This window comes from Bemisia tabaci, chromosome 1 (assembly GCF_918797505.1).
Source record: "Bemisia tabaci chromosome 1, PGI_BMITA_v3".
Classification (NCBI taxonomy): Eukaryota; Metazoa; Arthropoda; class Insecta; order Hemiptera; family Aleyrodidae; genus Bemisia; species Bemisia tabaci.
This window is the reverse complement of record NC_092793.1, coordinates 56,243,418-56,264,961: the sequence shown is the minus strand read 5'-3', so window position 1 is coordinate 56,264,961 and position 21,544 is coordinate 56,243,418. Positions and strand designations below refer to the sequence as shown.

General features: G+C 36.8%; 2 protein-coding genes across 2 annotated transcripts in view; one reads left to right on the top strand and one right to left on the bottom strand.

Moving 5' to 3' along the window:
- LOC109043128 (uncharacterized) overlaps positions 1-1,040 on the top strand; it is a 28,470-nt gene extending 27,430 nt beyond the window's left edge. The window contains exon 3 of the mRNA XM_019060215.2: positions 611-1,040. Coding sequence (XP_018915760.1) covers positions 611-1,026 — 416 coding nt within the window. The 3' untranslated portion in view covers positions 1,027-1,040. The remainder of the gene's footprint in view (positions 1-610) is intronic.
- Positions 1,041-11,865: 10,825 nt separating this feature from the next.
- Positions 11,866-21,482, bottom strand: Uro (Urate oxidase). The gene is made up of 6 exons (XM_019060214.2): positions 21,261-21,482; positions 19,735-20,045; positions 16,345-16,540; positions 15,662-15,848; positions 15,110-15,233; positions 11,866-13,978 (listed from the first exon to the last, which is right to left on the bottom strand). Exons 2-6 carry the CDS (start codon positions 19,972-19,974, stop codon positions 13,802-13,804), a joined length of 924 nt encoding a protein of 307 aa, XP_018915759.2. The 5' UTR covers positions 19,975-20,045; positions 21,261-21,482; the 3' UTR covers positions 11,866-13,801.
- Between the last annotated feature and the right edge of the window lie 62 nt (positions 21,483-21,544).

Here is a 21,544-nt window from a genome sequence, read left to right as displayed (position 1 = left end):
ATCTTTTTTCATAGGTTTAAATGGTATATCAATCGATATATCGCAATTCACGCCACGCCACTGGTCTATATATTTTTGGAACACAGATTCTACTGCCAATTTTTACCAGGGAAGAAAAGTCAATTGGATATTGGATTTTCTACACATTCTTCACGTCATTTCTTTGGATTTCAAAACTACAGTAGCCGTTAAATTTGGTCTTGGTCAAATCTGGTGCATAAATACCTGACAAATTACAATGTGGTATGACATTTTGTAATGATATTCGAAAATTTAGAAATCATCAATCGAATAACGAATAGTTCCGTCTCCAAAACGCTAAAGATCCATCTTTAGTACACTGACGGATCCAGCAAACTGGCAACATTGTTTTTTTCCATTTAAACCTTCGGAAATGTATCGATTCTTTGAGGGGCCAGTTGCTCCAACAAAAAAACGATTATTTAACGTAGGTTTGAATGGAGAAAATCCGGTGTTACCAAATTGCTGGATCCGCCTCTGCTTTAGTGTCCGCATTTCGATTTTTGGTGCCACCTGCAAAAGTATTAACTTTATTGTAAATATTTTCTCTCGTGCCCGCTAACATTAATTTATTTGTGGTGTGAAACAGGGGCCGAAGAAATAGCACTAGCCGCTAAACCTCTTCAACTAGACAACGAAGAGGACGTGGATAAACTAATTAACTACCTGACTGACCTGCTCAGTGACAATATCCCATTCGACTCAGGGAATCCTCTATTTTTCATGGAGATCCCCGAGCCTATACCACCTGAGGAGAGTCATCTACAAGCAAATCCTTGGAAAAGGTCTCGTTACTACAGGAGGTATCCTTGGAAACGTCAAAATGGAAGGGACGGCTACGACTCAGAAATGTACTTATGCACCCCTTCCAGAGAGGACGTGTTCCACTTACTAGTGGCGTTACATGACGTCAAGGGTGGAAACCATAAACCACTCACATTCTGTAACCGAAAACGACCTGCTAAGACTGTCTTTACTAATATTAGATTCCTAGGTCGCAAGTAAATTAAATTAATTAACTCGTGTGTTTCCTCATTTTTCCCTCCTGATTTTTTTAAACTTCTGTACAATGTTTCAGGTTTTATTTACCCTCTCTCGCCGACGTTTATAAACTATAGTTTCTTATTTTCTTTCCTTAGCTGCGTCGCAGGTTATTCGCATACGTGGGTATTTTAACATCGGCTTGCAAAGTGCCCTACGCAGTCGATATGACTATGGTAAAAATAAAATCAGGCATAAATTGTTCCGATTGCAATTTTTCCAGGCATTTTACAAGCCGATTATACGGACTAACTAATTGGCCTAAGTATGCTAATAGCCTACAATACATGTAGGTATACGTAATTAATAACTGGACGTATTTTTGCTAAAAGAAACTGTGTGCATTTGATTTGCCTACAACATAGTTTTTTTTAGCATAAATACGCCCAACTGTAATTCATCAAATTACGAACCAGACATTCATCATACCTAATTTACGCTCACTTTTGATTTCAACTGTTTCTCTTTTCGACAATGATGAATTTAAATTGGAATTTTATATTGACTATAAATAAATCAATAAAAAATTAATATATTTTCTAATGGAGGGGCTCCAAACATTAATTAAAAACAACATTCAATATAAGTTTCGTTTCAAGAAACTTACAGTCAATTAACGCTAAAATTATTTCGTTTGTTTTTACTTTACTGTCAAGATTACATACTTCTGTTATTCCAATTTTTCCCACCTGAGAGAACGATGAATCTACGAGTAAACATGTGTGATTTTGACAACATGCAGATAGTAATTCTTGTGAATATACTGTTTTCTTCTTACTGATTGAATTTCATGTGTCAAATTAAATATTTCAAGCATTAGTTTTCTTTTTCATTTTACAAAATTAATGATGAAGATACATTGTAAATCAAATTTATTTAAAGCCAATTATTAAGTTTTTAGGATCTTTTTGATTTGAATATTTATTGAATCTTTTATGAGTGCATCCAAAAGAGAGGGGAGGAGCCTTTATGTAAAAAGTCTTCTCAGAGGCCCACTTTCAATTCATCCCTTAAAAAAGAAGGTCAAATTGAAAATGATGGACTCAAAGTGGGAGTCTTTTGGTTAAAATGATTTTATCTCAACCCGGAAGCCACCCCCAAACTCAGCTTTTACACTCGCTCATAAACTGAACGATGCAGCTTAAACAAATATTCAGTCATGGCCGCATCAAAGGCGTAAGCTTAGGCCTTTAGGCAAGTGAAAAATGTTTACGTCAAGACAGATTACGTGGAATTTCCTCTGTAAGCCTTCTTCATCTTTTATTTGATTTCCTTTTTCGTCCTCTACACTCTTGTTTATATATTTATTTTTTTCTGAAATCGAAGGCTCCATGCAGAATAAAACGATCGTAATCTTCCGAATTATTTTAAGAGAGTAAGGCTCTTTTTTACATTCAAAATTAATTCTGTGGGAAAATGGAATTGAACGACGAATTTCGCAGATAAGACTGATTGTCGATCCTCCCAAGTAGCATTTTACAAATGCTTGGAATAATATTTCTATGAAATTTAAATTCTGAATCAGCATCGATCCAGTCTGTCACTATGATCGGTGCGGATAATGTTCGTGCCCAGAACAGAGATGATACGAATAGTACGCAACTACTTCAGAAGTAGCAATTTCACCTCTACAAACCACCTTAAATTGGGAGGATAGGCAACACATAAGCGCGACTAAGAATCGCGATCATAAAGCAACATCATTGAAATTTATTCATATATATTAACTACCATCAATACAATTGCAATCATTTGACGGTTCAAACTTATAGCAATCAATGTTCCTTGGGCCTATTTTACGTTACAAAAACTTAAACACTAGTATAGAGCCTTGTTTTATGATTTATGTTAATTTTGAATTAAATAATTTATTTGTTAACATCACTTTTCTACATCGAGTAAAAATTTGAACGGAAAATTCGAGCACATGCTTGCTTTTAAGCTTTTCCCATTTCTTTCTTTCCTTCTGCCTGAAGAATATTTTTGATGTAGTTTCGACGAAAGATGTCATACCATTTTAAACCAAATTGAATTTTCTTTGGAAAATCTTTTCAGTTTACATCTAAGCTGGCATGGCTGCTTTGCCGTTGAATGGACCTCAAATTACGACATCTTATCTGTTTTTTCATAAGGACGTTTTATTTTCTTACTACTTCATGCAATGCTTCATTTACTTTAAGATAGAGGGATTAAAACACATCATGCATTGTTTACATGCTTATGTGTTTTAGAACATTTTTTTTCTTTAAAATTCTGGGCCTACTTACACGGTTTATTCTGAACATAGTGCGTGGTCATTTTTTTTGTCGTTACTGTGTGTAAACTTTTTTCTAATTTGTGAAATGCATAATTTATTATCCTTTCTTGCTGCAGTTTGTATTTTTTACGTCATCATTTTCATAGATGAGTGTTTCCAATCACACTGGGAGTAAATCCGTTGCCCATTATGCGTGAATCCACGAAATGGTATTTCTGAACGGAATAAAGAATCAGTATGAAGTTACAACGTGACGTAATACATTTTCAGGAGTTTCGAGTCGTAGACACCGAACAGCGCATCTCAGTATTGAAAAATGCCGTTACTAAACAATAAACCGAAGACTACACAGTGTTTGTTTTCTAGACAGGATCCCTTCTCGATACTTTAATTTTTTCGCCAAATTCTTCATTTTAAAGTATGCGAAACTGAGCAACCCTGCATGTCAGGGGACAAAAATATTTCCATAGCATGAAACTTCAACCTGGAGTTGCATCTTATGCACGGTAATAGCATTTTGAAAATTGAACTCAGCTCTGATTAGGGCTGGGGGAGGAGGAATTTTAGTTGATATGTGCCGTCATGGCATCGTCCATCATGCAATGCCTCAAAACCCCACAAAATGCGATCAGATCTCGAAATACGCCAATAACCTATTTTGATTTTCAATTAAAGGGCAACTAGAAGTATCCTACTTTAGCTTCCAACTTGATTTATTGATGCACAATCAAAGTTCAATTAACTTGCACCCAGGAGCACCGTGACGGCAATGATTGAAGCAATGTTGTCGCATCATGCTTGTCGACACGTGTTGGTTTGGAAAATAGTACGGAACAGTCAGTAGTCTTGCTGTATGTTCTCAGCACTGCATTAGAATATGTTCCCCCATCATTTTCAGTGAAGTTTTGATCGAAAAATCAAAATTCTCCCTCCAAATTGGTTTATCCAGGGAAAATTCGATTTTCTAGAAAATTGGTGTATGATAGGGAGAAACCATAATTAGTGTGTACCTGTAGCGTCTCGCGAAGAAGAAGATTGAAAAGAGACCTTTTCGGGGGATGATGATATCCGGTAAAATTAGAGATTGAGAACACGAACTATAAAGGGATAGTTGTAATTTTTTTTAGAAATGAATAGATTACGGTTTTATAAACCGCATTTGACTTCAGACTTCATTCTCGCTACGGAAAAAATATTATTATTATTTTCAGGAGTTTTAAGTGTTTTTGTTCGCCCTTTGACAAGGATCCTTTAAAAATTGCATGCAAAATGATTTATATTTCAGCATGTGCTTTCTTTTATAGCGACCGGGAGCGAATATTCATTAGATTGTAGTAAAAACGAATGAACGAGTGCGTTTAAAACAAAAGCTTTCTATCATTACGTTAACTTTTTGTTCTTTATTTCGATGTACCGAAGACATAAGTTAAAAATACTCGACTTAAAATAATAGAAGTAATCATTTTGCAATTAGGAACTACAATTTCCGGCTCAATTAAAAATCAACGTATAAACCATCAATTTCACAATGAAAATAGTCGCTTTTACCGATAAGCCAAATATTGTACTTCCCTACAGCAAAATGATGTCCAATCGTAAGATGAGTAAACTTGGACTTGATAAAATCATGGAAGAGTGTTCAGGAAAGGGTTCGAGTCGATACGTATACTAAGTGTGAAAGAAGTGCGGGCATTGCTACCGGAAGCCATATTTCTCAGACGAGACGATTTGTTGAGAAAAGGGGATTGCTCCCTTGACATTTTTTCTTTTTTGTTGTTGTTTTGTTTTGTTCTTGTAGCGGGTGCGTGGTGCGGCGTCAGGATGTGAAGTTTTTCATTTAGAAGAAGTCCACAAATCGATTAGTCATGAAGTGATTGATGATACTGGAGCCAGCGTGTGCTTTTGTAATTACTTACACCATCCCTGCTTGGATGCCAATTTTTAACGGTAACGAAATAAACGTGATTTAATACCACTTAAAGGCAGTTATTCACGGAATAACAATATGGAAAAGGAATAAAACAAAAAAGTAATGAAATAAAAAAATAACGAGATAATTAAAGAAGAAAGACGCATGAGATGGAGCACCACCAGAGATTTGTCAGAAAAATCTGAAGATCGCCATTAAACATTCTCAGCTCTCCCTTAAAAGATCTTGATATCAGGCTTGTATATTTCACAAACAAAACAAATTGTAAAACGAACACTGTTAAGAGTAATACCTGACCAGACCAATTCTTGCAATGGCTTGTAAAGGCGCTGGGTTTTGAGGAATACCAATGAAAATGAGCGCGACGCATAATCAGCGTACATTATTGTGAAGCAACTATTCGACCATCAGAGTGTGGCACAGTATCATTTGAAATTGAAGGCGAATTAAACGCACCAACTCGCCGGGCCAATCGACCTGTAGGCAAGGTGCGAATTTAAGCGTTCTAATTCATGTTTCCAAATCAAAATTGCGCGTGGAACTCGTGCGATTCGCGCAAAGAAAATTACTGAAAATAACTCCTGACCGAGATATTAACGTTTTTCGATTTATCATTCCCGCTCAAAGGAAAACCACAGTATACCCGAGTTAAATTTCACACTAAGCGTTACCGTAACAAAAAATATGGCTTTCTCAATCTCGGCACTTTGGCGCAGCTGTTGCGTTATTCACACTTGGAATAACGCAGGAAAGGGCAATAAACTCTGCGGGCGATTGAGAAGCTTGCCAAAACCGTTGTAGTGCGCAATGTAATTCACGATTCACGTAGACTTCGATTTTTTTGTGAGTGGAAATTTCAAATCTCTGGTTTTCGGAGCAGAATAAATACGTTAATATCCTGGTTATAAGTTAGTTTCAGTAATTTTTATTGCGCTAGTTACATTCTAACGTGAAATTTTGAGGAGAGAATATACTCCGGTGTGCTGAAATTTTTATCTTGTTTTGTGCGGTTCATTTACTGGCTACAATTCCTCTCAACATTACTTGAAGATAATTGTTTCCCTTTAAGCATCTTTTAAGATAGATTTTGTCTTAAATGTAGGATAAACAGCCAAACACTGCTCTAATACCTGGCGCTAATTTAGCATCAATTAACGCATTTTTACGAGCAAGTCAAAAAAATTTTAAAGAAAAAAGAAACTTTTTATTAGTTTTCTTCCGAAAATTTTTGGGAGAATCGTGTTATCCTCTTACAGAACAGGCTCTTCAAAACACCTCGGGGGAGACATTCATCGACAAGTTTCAACTTCCTAGTCTACGCTATTGTCAGAGGAGCATTTGCTTGTCACTTTTCAAAGTTCGAGAAGGGAGCCCCGGGGGTAGGTATAGTAGGTCTAATGCGAACTACTTACCGTAAATCGGCAAAGTTTTGAAGAAAATAGCTGAATACAAATGAAGGAGCGTTGACATCATATTAAGGATTCAGTGAGGTAGCAAAATATAGTTATCCATTCATTTCATTGGTGAGTTTGAAGAACGTAATTTTTCGTAAAAGCCGCAAAATAGCTGATCTTGCTCAGGAGTGGTAACGCCGCTGTGACGATTTGTGGATAAAAAATTCACACGTAAATTCATCAATTTTATAAAATTAATTGCAATAAAATTTAAAAATTTTCGTGAAATTGACAATTTTATGAGAAAGTAGGGGAAGGGGAAAGCGAGGGAGCTGCACGGTGGGTAACGTCAGACGCCCCCGATCGCTCGGTATATGGCATTAGAGGTGGGTGTGGCCAATGACGTCGTATGAGGTAGGCACATCTGCTTATAGAGAAAAAAGAATCGTTGCTCTTACAATGGTCATAGTGTATTCCAAGTCTTACGTAATTTACTAGTTGTGGTTAAAATGTTGCTTTTGTAGTAGCACAAGTTTCGATAACAATCCTGACCGCGACGGAAAGAGCAAAGATTCTTACTTTTTGGTGCACATATTTTATGTTGTTTTATGTTACTGTGGCATAAAAGCCTCAGTATGCATTTGATGTTCGCATGTGATTCATGTAATAAGAATAATTTGGAACGGAAGTAAGTATTTTTGGAAAAAAAAAAAAAAAAAAAAAAAAAAAAAAAAAAAAAAAACAGGTATCGGTCTTTTGATCTTCATTTGCCATTTTCTAACACCTGGAATGCGATCAAGTCTTTATAATAATCGAAGTTAATTATAATCTATTCACTTATTTATTTAGCCTGTCGGAAATAGTTTAGATAGTTACAATAAAAACTCTCGTTAATCTTCAAATGATTAAGCGAATTTATTAGGTTTGCCCTTCCTGACTTTGATATTAAATAATAATCAACTTCATAAGCGCGCGGAATAAATTTAAAAATACATTAAAAAAACATATGATAATACTAAACGCAAACAAACATAACAAAGATCCCAGCAAGCTGATACTCTCAGGTAGCGATGCCCTCCACCTTCCCCTTTGCTATGCTACTGTCACGTACCTAGAGATGAAGAAGCGAATCCTGATTTGCTAAACACTTATCTCGGCGTTTCTACCTTAATCCCTAACGGTTGAAGTTATTTTTAAAATTATTTTCTGAGTGTTGAGGGACATCTTATCGCTTCTGTATCATCAAGAATAATTACCTTTCTTTCTTCAAAGGAAATTGACATAGACCGCTTTCTAGCTCTCCTAAAAAATCGGGTTTTCCGTGGTACGTGTTTTGGTAGTATCAGCATCGATAAACGCAGATATGAGCGTGAATAATCGACAGATCGATACATCTACTATCGACACTTCTAGGATGAAATACACACAAATCGGTTTCTTTCAGTAATGTAGGATGCATTTTCTCATGCATGCATCGACAATTGGGCTGAGTTTAACAGAAAGGAACCAAGCCGCATCAGCTATTGCCAAATTCGACCGGGCACTTTAATTTTTTACAAGACAACGTTTGAGTGGAATCCTTTGGAAATGTATATGAATTTGCTTCCTACTATGCAGAAAGTTCACTAAAGTTTGCAGAAATATTCGCGCAACCGTTTTCATGTAAACGATGAAATTTGGCAGTAGCTGATGTGGCTTTATTCCTTTCTGCTCTGTATAAAAAATATAGAATATTATATATAAATAACTATATAAAAATATTAATATTCCGTATGGGTTGATTACAGGCTACCTTAAGAATCAATTTATTCTGTAAAAAAAATATCCGAATCTTAACGGAAAATATACGCGGTGAAACAGCTAAACTTTCTCGACACCTGTATCAAAGTTGAGCAAGGGGAGTACAGGAGCCAAAGACATATCCATGCCGAGTATCTCGACCGTTGATATGTTTGAATTTATAATCACAGCCAAGGAGTTGAACGTTTTAAAGATGATTTTATTTTAGGGACTTTCCAACATTAATCTAATGCTATTTTGCCACTCTTTTGACCTCTCTCCTCCCTTGTGACGCATAGCTAAACTCCCTGCAAAGATGCACGGATTCAGATCACCAGTTTCTGAACAAGAGTAGAATAATGGCGATTGTTACAGATTCTGGATACTCATTACCTAGTGCCTGTTTCGCAACAAACATTATTTAAGGGAGAATGGGGAGCCATGTGTCAGGAGGCACGATATTTCAGCGTTAATACCGTCTTCACTCTTATAGTCCTGGGTTGGCACTTTGTAAGTTTAGTTTTAATAAGGACAGTTATCTTCCTTAATTAGTCTTGCTTTTGCGTGCATAATATGCAAGAGTCACGAACAGAGTTCTAAGTCTGGACATAAATTGATTGATTTATTCTCAACGTAATTGGCAAAGGCCAAGGATTGACTATAAAAAAATTGACTGACAGTGAGTATGAAATATTGAAGTAAAGTGGAGGTAGAGCCATGCTTTCTTAAAAATTTTAGACCCGGAAGGCATACAGACTGAATAACAGCCGCATTTTTTTTCCCCCGCAGACACGCTCCATGATAAGTCATGACGTATTCACAAGTCCAAGAACTTTGGATGAAAAAAGGGAAAACGCATACTTTAGGAAATTAGGGAAAGCTTTAAAAATCGGAAATCCTCTGAACAGGTGGAAATATCTTAAATAAGGGGGCCTCGTAAAGATTCTGCGAGGATAATTTGGACTACATTTTGCAATTTGGACCTATAGATTATCTAGCCCGGTTTAAAAATAACGTATGTGCCATTAGTTTCCCTATGCACATTAGTGTTTTTCCAGAAGAGCCAGAATTTATAGTTCCAAATCGCAAAATCCAGTCCATTTTATTTCATCTGGAATATGCAAGTTCATTGGGATTGTTCACTTGAAATTTGCAGAGCTTCGTGTTTCACTTGAAAATATACATTACATATAATTAATTTGAAGTTCAAATTAAAATTAAATGCGCAAAGGTGTTCGACCTCAAATGTGAATGTTACGCAGTTTTTTAAGTCCTCACAAAAAAGCCATTTAAGTTACTTTTAATCCTCTCTCCTTGAAATATCAGGGGCGTGGCGTGCTTTGTAATCGATACGATGTAATCGATTGATCTGCTATTTAAATCTATTGAAAAGGATCGATACACAGGCACCTGAATAATCGATTTTTACCATAGCTTCAAATGGGGTAAATATCGAAAATCGATCATTCACACCTCGCCACCGTGGAAGATTCCTGCATCCCTTCTTCTCTCAAGTGTGTGCCATCTAGGAGTCTCAAATATGGTGTCTCTGTATTTCAGGATTATCGGAGTCAAAGTATCAAAACGAAAAATGAGAAGAGCTGAAAAGAAAAATGGATTTCCCTTAATAAGTGTCAAAAACCGTTAGCTGATACTATTTCAAAGAGAGGGTTGAAGGGGGAGGCAGGATATGGAAACGGGGGATGGCGAGGCATCACGTCTATTGGAGTGGGAGGGAGGAATGAGGGGGCTCGGAATGAGAGTAATTTGTGGGATCGGAGATCGGGACCCGGAGGATAAACCTTTGGCAAAAACTGCTGACACTAATAATAAAACGTGTGGCGGCACGAAGATGGATGAAGTATCTTTCTCACCTCTTTCCACTCTCCCTTGACACCTCCACCTCCTTTCACTAACCACCTAAGTAGCGATTTCCCAATAAAAGTGTTGCGGCTGAACTACGATTTTTTTTTCAAGCCCATGTTTTAAATTGCATACCTCCTAATTGGATTGCATTTTGCAAAAAGGAACCCCTAGCATTGCAATGATGCTAAGATTGTGCAACTTCAACTTTTGCAATAAAATTGCGAAAATCGTGAGAAACTATGAAATTTAGATGGTAAATTTTGTCTTGAATTTACAGTTTTTAGCGAGTAAAATAGAAACTATTAATGGATAATCGGGGTTTTCCTCCAAGACAGAAGAAGTTGCACAATCTTAGCAACATTGCAATGCTAGTGGTTCCTTTTTGCAAAATGCAATCCAATTGCAAAAAGTTTGAACTTTTAAGCAATGAGTGACATCTCTGCCAATTTAGTTGAAAAATATTTGGCAACATTCACATTAAAAACACGCATTTTATTATCTATTTCCAGTCACTTTGATTTGGAACCAATAATGAATACTTCCACCGTCTGGCAGATATCGTCCGAGAGAGTAGCCTTCAATTTTGGCACATAGGCAACAATCATACCGAAGAGCACGAATAGTTATCTCTTCGAAAAACTCAAGTTTATCTCATTCTAGTAACTGTGATAGAACCTTAACTCCACATGCTTTCGAATGAACTTAACTCTAAGTTTTTCGAGCCATAGGTAAGCAATTTCTGATGGAATTGCGACTCGATAAAAGTGTTTACAATTTAACAATAATATCCTCAACTATTAAAATACGATTTAAAGTGAATCATTTCTACTTGAGGTGCTAACTCAGGCAAACCATGAATACTTTCTGGTCTCTATCCTCTCTCCGAAAAATCTACTGTTGAAATTTGTGTTTTACAGCAAGCTGGCTGCGTCCTCAGCCAGGAATTGTTCTCTGTTATAAATCCCTACCTACACATTTTTCGCCCACTTCACTTGGAAGGAGCATATTTGCACATATTAACAATTTTCAGGTTCCTCGGAACCCTTTTGGGTTTGATTGTGCCTTTTTCATGCCTACTTTGTCAAAATTCGCTGTTTCCATGACGCAAAATGGCAATATTTTGTCGATGAGTCAATGACGCTGATTTTCAAACAGACAAGCTTATTAAAATCATAGGTTGATTTACTTTTACAGAAGCGTTGACCTGCGCTATCAATATCAGTGAAACACGTTTATCCAAGAGCCTTGAACTTGTCTTAAGTAGTGCCTATGAGATATGATGCAATGATAGATACTACCTCCCATACTTTACATCATTCCACTATTTTATTTTTCACTTCCCTTTCCAAATTCTTCTTATTGACGTATTGCAGTAATATCAGCGAATGATAACCTATGATCAACTAATGAGGCAGGTAATTGTTGACAAGAGCAAAGTTATTCGAGAGCCCTTCATACTCAATATGCGGGCTCAGCATTTCTCCGTCTTTATTAGCTCTCGCCGGAGAAAAAATAAACAATACACAATAACACTCCATGAGAAAACATTCGTACGCACATGAAAAAGACAATGAAAGTGTGTCAAAAAAATATATTATTTTCGCTCGCTTAATTTCACCCGTATTTGGAAAGTTGCATACATATAAATAATAATACTAGGTATAACAACGTTGAATTAAGAAACGAGAGAGGAATTTAAACACACAAGAGAAGCGGCTTCCTTAGCACTAACTCTCATATGTTGATTTAACACTTTTCAATTATACATACAAAAGTTCTCCAAAACGTTCCCTTGGAACTACAGGAATGGTACACAATACAGGCACTATAATAATTAGAATATTTTTTAAAAAAATTAAATATTTTACTTATCATAAAATAATAAATAAAATATTCGCACCTGGGATAGATATACTTGAAAAATAATTATATAAAAATAAAAATACATAACGCTGCCGCGTATTAATACTCACTAGCTCAATTCTTGAGATAAAATCTTAATGCATAGGTTAGCCTCGTTAAGAGGTTCTTGAATACTTTACAGGGTGCCCTAAAATGAAATGCGGATAATCCAGAAACCGTTACTTTGCGCCAAAAAAAAGATAATTTTTTCGTGAAATTTTTCCTATGAGCCATTTTAATGGGAATAAGACACATCAAACATATCGACGGTGAAACTACCAAACCACGTATCTCGTTTGCGGTGTTTAAAAATCTACGCTCACATTTTATTTTTTTGAAGTAGACCAAATCAATATCATTCCTTGAAATTTTCACATAATTTTCTCCGCACGAAGAGGAAAAATCACAGAAATTTTCAAGACTGGACGTTAAGTAGTTTTTCATTTAAAAAATAAAGTATGACAGGAGGTTTTCGACGTCGAAAACCGAGATACGTGGTTTGGTAGTTTCACCGTCGATATATCGCAATAAATGCATGCAGATATTGTAGATATACAGAATTTAAGTACTATATGTATATTCCATTTGAAGTATTACACATTCCTCTAGGGCCGATTAAAAAGAAACTCGGACTTTCAAGGGTATCGGCTTTTGATGTCAAAACTGATGCATACTCTTCCTTTTTTAAGAGTCCAACTGATGGCATGGACATATTTTGGGACCTAAAATCGATAAAAAGGGACAGCAATAGCAATACTCCCGTAAACCGAAATCCATGGCATTCGGTTACTATCCGTCAATGAATCGTGATAATAATATAAATAATAAATATAAATACATACCTATTTCTAAAATCTCTCAGGGTCTCAACCCTTAATTTAAAAATGGCTCAATCGCAAAAATGTCTTGAAATTTTAAAAAAATAGTTCTTGTTAAGCCCCAGGATCGATTCCCATCCGCATTTCAGTTTTGGGCATTATGGAAATTTAAAATGAATATTAGACAGCAGCGACGAGGCGTGAATGATCGATTATCTAGATTTCCCCATTTGAAACTATGGTGAAGAATCGATTATTGAGGTGAACGTTACGACCACCCTGTTTATCGACCCTTATGCATAGTTTTCAATCGCAGATCAATCTATATATCGCAAAACGCGCCACGCCACTGATATCGGAACTTTGAAAAACTCATTCCGTGCGGGGGTTAAATGTCTCAAAGGACCACTTGGACCGCGTTCAACAGAAAGGAACCAAGCCACATCAGCTATTGCCAAATTTAATTGGGCGAATTAATTTTTTACATGAAAACGGTTGGGCGGATTTTGGTGCAAATTTCAGTGAATTTTCTCCATAATACGAAGCAAATCCCTTAAAATTTTCAAAGGAATCCGCACAAACGTTCTCTCGTAAAAAGTCAAATTCCCCTGTTAAATTTGGCAATAGCTGATGTGGCTTGGTTCCTTTCTGTTAAACGCGGTCCACTTAATGCAGGTAGTGGTCTCACGGCTTCAGAGAGGTCACAGCCACGCGTTATGCTCCACCCTCACATCACCAGGATTTCTTCTTCGTCTTACGAAGAATTTGACCTCCACCTAGAAGGCAACTGCTACTACAATTTAGCAGTTATTGCTGATCTTTGAAGAGTGGCATGGATGGAGCCCGAGGGTTTATCAACCGGAAGAAACACGTCGCTGTTTTCTTCACTTTGAACTAAGTGCTCTGGAAACTTTGACAGGTCGAAGGGGAAGTAATGTTTGTTGGGCATGACGATCCGAACCTCCAGGACCTAAAACCAAGAACTGATTAATATCCTGTATTGTACATTTTTCACAGCTTTATTATGCCATCTTGCTGACCTATTCGTCAGCACTGAATGTGTACAAATTCAATGGTTAAACTCTCGGATCGGTGCCTCCAAGGTGATAGCAGTAATGCCTCTTAAATACGGGGGTCATTCGTGTAAGTAATATTTATATAACTCAAACGAAAGGAGATAAATCAAATCGGTAAAAGAAAACTATGGTAGGCATATTTGAGGGGCTTGGAGGACAATGCTTACAAATGCAGTTTTTGAAAAAATTTAGATATTAATGATTTCAAGTAAAACTAGTCTTTATAATTCTGTGAAAAATTCGCTCTCAAATTCCAATTTTTAAGCATCAAAATGTCAGTTTGAACTTTCTTTCCGCCATAAGGATCCATTTAATTTCAAAACTTCAAACACGTTTTACTCGAAATAGCAAAAACTGCCCTTAAGCGCCTTGTCCTCCATGCCTCTTATTTTGAGATTTTAAGCTTATTTTGTTGAAAATCTACAGTGAGATTTAGGAGGAAACTCAATTTAACTTGCCGTAATTTATTTTTAATTAATTACGTGTATTTTTTATTAAGTACCTAGTGAATTTTTGCATCAAAATTACTCAAGGTATGCGTTAATAGGCACTGACGAGCTACACAAATGGAGAAAATTGAAAACAAATTGAGTTTTTCGTGTTAAATGATGGCATGTTAATCTACATTATCAACCAATATACAGCTGAAACTATGAGAATGAAAAATTCATTATCTTTGCTCTCATTACTCTGATTCTTTCTGATTGAAAAATTGGATACTTCGGTACGATTTGCTGGAGTACCAGAGATAGGTACGCCGAGGGTAAGGGTCGTCCCTATAAAATTTAGATTCCTCAGGAAATCTTCAGCAGATTTTTGATAACTTGAGCTTATTTTAAAGCTGAGAGTATGCCACAAATTTCTGATTGATTTGGTGTATCTTTTTCCGCTCAAAAGTTATAAAATAGGGAGCCCCGCCTTACGGATTTACCTTTTGTATATTTTTTCTTCGAAAACATTCTTTGAAAATTATTTGGGTGTATATCAGATAATTCAGTTGAAAATAAGTGAAAGGAGAATCTTACCTCAGGATTCTTTTCTAGTATGTACTCAGCGGCTCTATACAACGTGTACTGAACGGAAGGTGAGGGAATTCCCTCGGCTGGTGGGCCAGCGAACTTCTCCAAAATACAGGCCTGGGCTGAGTGCCTAAAAATGCAAAGAAAAAAGTTAATTCCCATTTATGCTGGACAGAATACTGTCACATACATACGTGCATGTCCATATAATTCCAAGTGTACTAGGCGTTGCAAATACTTGAACATACAAAACAGACGTTTCTGCTGCAGAAATCTTCGTAAGATAATGAGATATAGGAAACTAATTTGGATATAAATTCTTTTAGAGGAACGTTAATTTTCGCTCTGAAATCTTCGAATAATGTCTCATGCCCGATAATATTGTACTTCAGTCCATGAAAATGCTATTTCTGGGGGAAAAGAGTAGATACATTACAACAAGGGGGCTGCAAATACGCCCCGTTTGCGCTTAGCGCAGGTGAGCGCTGCGCGCCTCGGCCGCTATGGGCGTTATGCGCTACGCGTTACCCTCATGTTTTTATATTATAGAGTACGTACCAGATTTTATCGTAGTCATTTTTATCGGAGGGTTTGCACTTCCATGAAGCTGACACCACTGTACTGAAAATTCTATCCGTAACGTCTGGTAAACAGGTAAATTCATCATGGACAAATCCATAAAATGCTGATTTCGTGGTTTTCAAGACACGCAGACCGTCAAATCCACTCTCGATATGGATTGCACCTAGAAAAAAATAAGCACAATAATTTCATTACTCATTTGATCGAAGCTTACTTTTTTAGTTATCCTTAAGTGGAATGTCCTGACACAGGAATAATTTTGATGTTAACTACGGGTGGTACTTGAATTACAAACTAAAGTTTCTACATTCTGAAGTGAAAATTTGACATATTCGAGCTGAACGTCTTGAGTTATATTAAATGCATAATTTTTTAATGCTATAAAAAAATATTACAAAAATCAGTAGGCACTCTTATCAGACGTTCTTTCATCGCGAATCAAGTCTTTGATGCTTATGTCATCAAAATCTCTATCTACACTATTAAGAATGAAAAAAAAACGATTTTGAAACCGGGAGACATTGTCTTGATTGGACACATTGAAATAATTTTCCAACAAATCATGAAAACACAGTGAAAGGGTACATAGTTCAGAGAGTGTATTTTAGCTCAGTCTCTCTTTGCACCCTCCGCAATTTATAATTCATCACTTTACCCACCTTGTCTATTTTGAGAAACTTTACATTTTCGAGTGGCCGTCGGGGTGAATATGAAGGCATGACTGTGTTCTTGGTTTTCGGAGGATATTCGATTCCACGGGTAGTCCTTAATTTCAATTTGTACCTCCTCCACCTGCTTGTATGTTGTTAGAAAATGTTGGCAAAGGAATTGGGCAAAATTTTCAATTGCCTTGATCTGGAACGATAACGTAACGATACATCAGCATGCCATGAATCAGAGTTATTCAATTTTTTCAAAATATGAAAAGAGTAGATTTATGGGTATCTACGGAGATTGATCGGAACTATGTCTCATTTGTTTACTTCCAGTTTAATCAAGTACCTGCCTGAATGTCAAGAAGAAGGTGTGTTTGGTTGTTTACTTGATTAAGGAAGATAAACCTTGACTCCTCGAGTACATATTTGCTCCAAAACCTTTTTTTTTCTAATCAAACTTATGAGAGAGGGAGGATAATAGGACGTATTCCTATCAAACGGCACTACGTGAATTATGACGTGAGCCCTGTTATGCACATATCTTATGGGTCTCAAGGCTCATGTCTTAATGAACATAGTTCCGTTTGATAGAAATACATTCAATAAATCGATCGGATGAAGCTGGGCGAGCTATGAGCTAGATACCTAAAAAGGGGAATTTTCACGAGGAGGCGACTTTAAAAAGAATGAATCTACTTGAATGAAAGTAATTAGCTGGAAGAAACGGAATCGATTAAAATCCTGGATTTGAAAATAATGAAGATAATACAGGAGAATAGAAAAGAAAAAATATTTTCAATCAATTGATTTTTATTTAGATTAGAGATAATACCATTCTTTACTCCTACATCTGAAAAATCGTGTCATCTCGATAAATTAAAATAAGCATACTCGCTTTAGGAAGAGAGTATAGGGAATGATCCCACGTTGATTTGAATGCCTGTTCGATAATATCTATACTCTTTTTGTGTAGGTGTAGCCATATCAGTTTGCCTTCAATTTTTCGAGTAGGCACTACGAGCTCCCAAGTGATCGAATAGTGGAATCACTGGGAAACAGCACGCTCACTCAGGACACGCACAAATGACAGTCCGGAGGGTCGCTGTCATTTTGGTGTCCCACTTCAAAATGGAAAAGTTTTTGGAATTCGGCAGAACTTTCCTTCTTGATTTCAAAACCCTTTGTCGGCCTAACCGAAGCTGAGACGTTTCACTGCAAGAGGGCTTTATCTGTGACGATAGTGCCGCAAAAATTTATTATTTCAAAAGAGACAGATGAGGTTTTTCCAATGCAACATTACCTCCTGATCCAAAAAAAATGTTGCCTTAAGAAAAAGGCGTCGAAACGGAATGCTTACGAGAGATACCCAACATTTCCGGTTGCATAAGTTCAGGGGAAACGAAGCACGAGGTTGTTGGATGATATGGATATTTCCAATTAATTTGGGTAGTGCCCGAATAAATTAGGCAACTAACTCAAATGTTGCGGTACTACCCCAACTTGAGTTGCGGTACTACCACAATTAAATGCCCATATCATACAACAAATTGGGGTAGTACCACAATTTTAGGGGATAACCCCTAACACTTTTTTCCCGTGTTGATAACCGGAAACACTCGCTAATTGCGCGTGAAAGTTGTAGCGTCGAGAGAAAATTCACCGGAAACACTTACTGATTGCACTATAATCACTATAATAAATTATACAGCGGAAAGTGGATTCACTTGACGTTCAGCGCCGGGTATAGGACGACAACGGGTTTTGAGATCAGGAAGAAAAGTTCCGTTGATTTCCAAACATTTGTCCATTTGAAAGTGAGACACCTAAATAACAGCGACCTCCCGAACTATGAGAGCTTTTCACCAAACGTCAAGTCTGTTTGCCTTCAATTCGTAGTATAGGCAACACAAGTTCCTACGTGATCGAATAGTGGTATCATCCCTCACACAGGAGTAATTCGGTTTCTGGGGGCAAATTCATCGGAGAAACGATGACAACAGGAAATAGATGAAAAGAGAGAGGAAAGGAAGAAAAAAAAGAGAAATGATAAGAAGAAGAAAGGAGAAAGAAGAAGAAGAAAAGAGAAAGAGAAGAAAAGGAAAAGAAGAAGAAAATTAGAGAAGAAAAATTTCTCTGAGCTTCCTGCTCTTTTCAAATTGAGGAGGCTAATCCGCTTTGTTTTGCGTGCGAAATAAAAACGAAGGTTACGAAAGTACGAAGGTTTGGTCACAGCCAATGTTTCAATGAAAGGAAAGGAAGGTTTTTCTCGTCAGAGAGAGCAACAAAAGACTTCTTCAAAGTCATTGACCATCCTCATGCATATTTTTATTATCTCAAAAGCAGTAAAATTTTTGACTCCGCCATCACTCTGACTTGTAAACACGAAGAAGACACACACAGTGAAAATGTAGGTAATAGTACTATTCAAAACAAAAGTGTAGAGAATGGCAACAATGGATTCGGTAACAAGGAAAGCAAACAACAAGATACATCGGAAGTTTTAGGTAATAGCTGAGTTACTTAATTAAAGTAGCTCCTCATTTTCAAGGAAGTTGCTTTAGTATGTGACCGCAGTTCGTTCCCCGAAACTCCGACAAATCTGGTCTTCTGAATTGAGGAAGCAACCTCCAAGTCGATCCGTCCCATTATCTCTCATTCTTACAACGCCTTTTTCCACGTGCAGTGAAGGTAATACGAAAGGTTGGCGGCAGCCAATTTTTCCACAGAATTGAGGAGAAAGGGTTCTCAGATATCCAATAGTTTTAAATTTGGAGAAATTCTCTAGCGACTCGCCATAAATGTACCACACAGTATCAAAATCCCGCATAGTAAAAAAAAAGTCATTAACCGAGGGGAAAATGGAGCAATCCTATTGGTGGAGGCGAGTGGTTGCAGTGGAAAAAGAAAGTGAACAATAGACTAACTAACGGCAATTTACGAGACCATTTAGTTAGTCGACCACTTCCCCCTCAGTCTGTAACAACCACCCGTTTCAACCAATAGGATCTTTCCATTTTCCCTTTGTACTTTTTGTCCATTGCTTTCCCTATCAATTTTAATTATCAGATCCCTATAATTGCTTGGATACAAATGTTTTAGAGCAGCCCGAGACAATGATAACAGTGGAAAAACAAGGGGGGGAAACGGGAAACAAGGCTAAAATACACAATTAATTAAAACCGAGACGTTTCGACTCACAACTGAGTCATTTTCAGTCGGAAATACGATAAAAATTTTTTTTAAAAAACGATGAAAACCTGAGCATGGTGGTGGCCGGTGGTCTGATCCCGGCCACCACCATGTAGGACTCAGGTTTTCATCGTTTTTTTTTTTTTTTTTTTTTTTTTTTTTTTTTTTTTTTTTATTGCTTAAAATATAATAATCGGAACTCACCCCATGCTTCTTGGCCAAAATGTAAACGGTGTTCTTCTGAGAGTCCGTTGCTATAATTCCATCGTTGTCACCCGTTAAGTAAGACTGCACCGTGCTTAGGATCAAAGTGGTCGTCACCTCACACTCGCGGATGGAATGTATCCCATTCGCCCTGTTTATGTACAGTAATTTAACTCCTGATTTTCCATATCCGTGCTCAATCATGGATACACCAAGGCCTCTTTCACTTGCAGTGTGCATTTTTATTTCAAATGCTGCCTTTTCGAGTTAGAGATGTATTATAAGAGGATGTTTTAGTAGAAACCCAAGACCTATGAGAATGACAAAATTTGAAATAATTAATTCTCTCAAGAACTTTAAATGTACATGCCGCAGGCATTAGCAATTGCCGGCAATATGCATGCGACTCGAATATTTTTCCGATAAATCGCAATAATGCGAATTAGCTCACTTAGGGAAGTATTGATAGAAAGCGGTCTTCAGAAGTGTAGGCTCGGCTTAGAGCGCCTTCAATTTTTATGATACTTCATGCATTTTAAAGAAGTAAGTTCAGTTGCCTGTCCGATCTAAACAAATCTAACGTTTCGGATTTCACTACACACTCTCCTGAGTTTGCCTATCAATTACTACCATGTTTTTACGGAGGAAAATGTGTCTATTCACATTAAAGACAAATGATCAGTGTATTAATCTTGTTCCTTTGTTATGAAATCAATTATTTTCTATTTATTCACTTGTGGCTTGCAAATTGCGGCTATTGTATTTTGCCTGCGACATACATGCATGTAATAATAAATTGAATGAAAAATAGAAAAAGGACAAATTTCAAGGGTTGATCTGAATCTCACAGCAGTGCAAAAAGTTACATCTTATGAGAAACAAGTCTCTTATTTTCCGAAACAAGGTCGATTCGAATCTGTTTAACCTGCCAATTACATAGAACCGTGTTAGCTATCTCCTATTCGGAGCGCTGACAAAAGGGCTTAACTACACTTGAGATGAGAAAGGGATAACATTGAGTTATACGTATAGACGACAGGCGACAGGGTTCTTTACGAAAAGTAGTTAAGTCTCCATTTCTTGAGAGCGACACTGGTCCTGAGATATGGAAATTCAAAAATTGCGATTTACTCTGGAATCAATGGACCGATGCGAGATTTTACCCTGATACATCAAATGGGCTTGAATGATTAGGTACTTCATTTTTACTGTGGGGTACTGATAAAAAATAAAAAAAAAATAAAAAAAAATAAAAAAATAAAAAAAACATAAAATCTTTACTGCCTACCAATCCTTATCTTTTTTCTAAAGATCAAACTTTCCAAAAATTTATTCAAACGCGGACAACTGAAGGTTGCAGATTTCCTCAAAAGAAGCGAATCTCTTCTTTATTCGTGATATAATTTTTCTAATTTTTATCTCCATGATTTATTTTGAGTATGTCGCTCGAGTATAATTTTAAGTCTCGTGATGTAAGTACGAGTATTAGCTAATTTGAATACATAAGAAAGAGAGTGCTTGAATACCTGATTATGTAATTTGAAGAGATTCTGATCCGACTGATCTGTAGAAAAATTGAACTGGGGCGATGAATGGATTGTTGGAGCGCGCGACAAGTTAATAAAAATACTACTTGCGAGCGATAACAAAGGAGAGTATTTAAACGGATTTTCAATCGATATTAACTGATCGCCAATATTTTCTCGGATCGATTAGAGATTGTTTTTGAAAGCGAATGCACGTCAAGATAAAGGGTGACGCGGAGAGCCTCAAGTCAAGTACGATAACAAAAATAATACGAATTCGCCTT

Excerpts from the sequence above, each read along its gene's own strand:
- Uro (XM_019060214.2), bottom strand. The coding sequence starts at position 19,974 with ATGCACACTGCAAGTGAAAGAGGCCTTGGTGTATCCATGATTGAGCAC. Across the intron at positions 15,849-16,344 it reads AGTTTCTCAAAATAGACAAG|GTGCAATCCATATCGAGAGT; the intron begins GTGGGTAAAGTG and ends ATTTTTTTCTAG. Across the intron at positions 15,234-15,661 it reads AATGACTACGATAAAATCTG|GCACTCAGCCCAGGCCTGTA; the intron begins GTACGTACTCTA and ends TTGCATTTTTAG.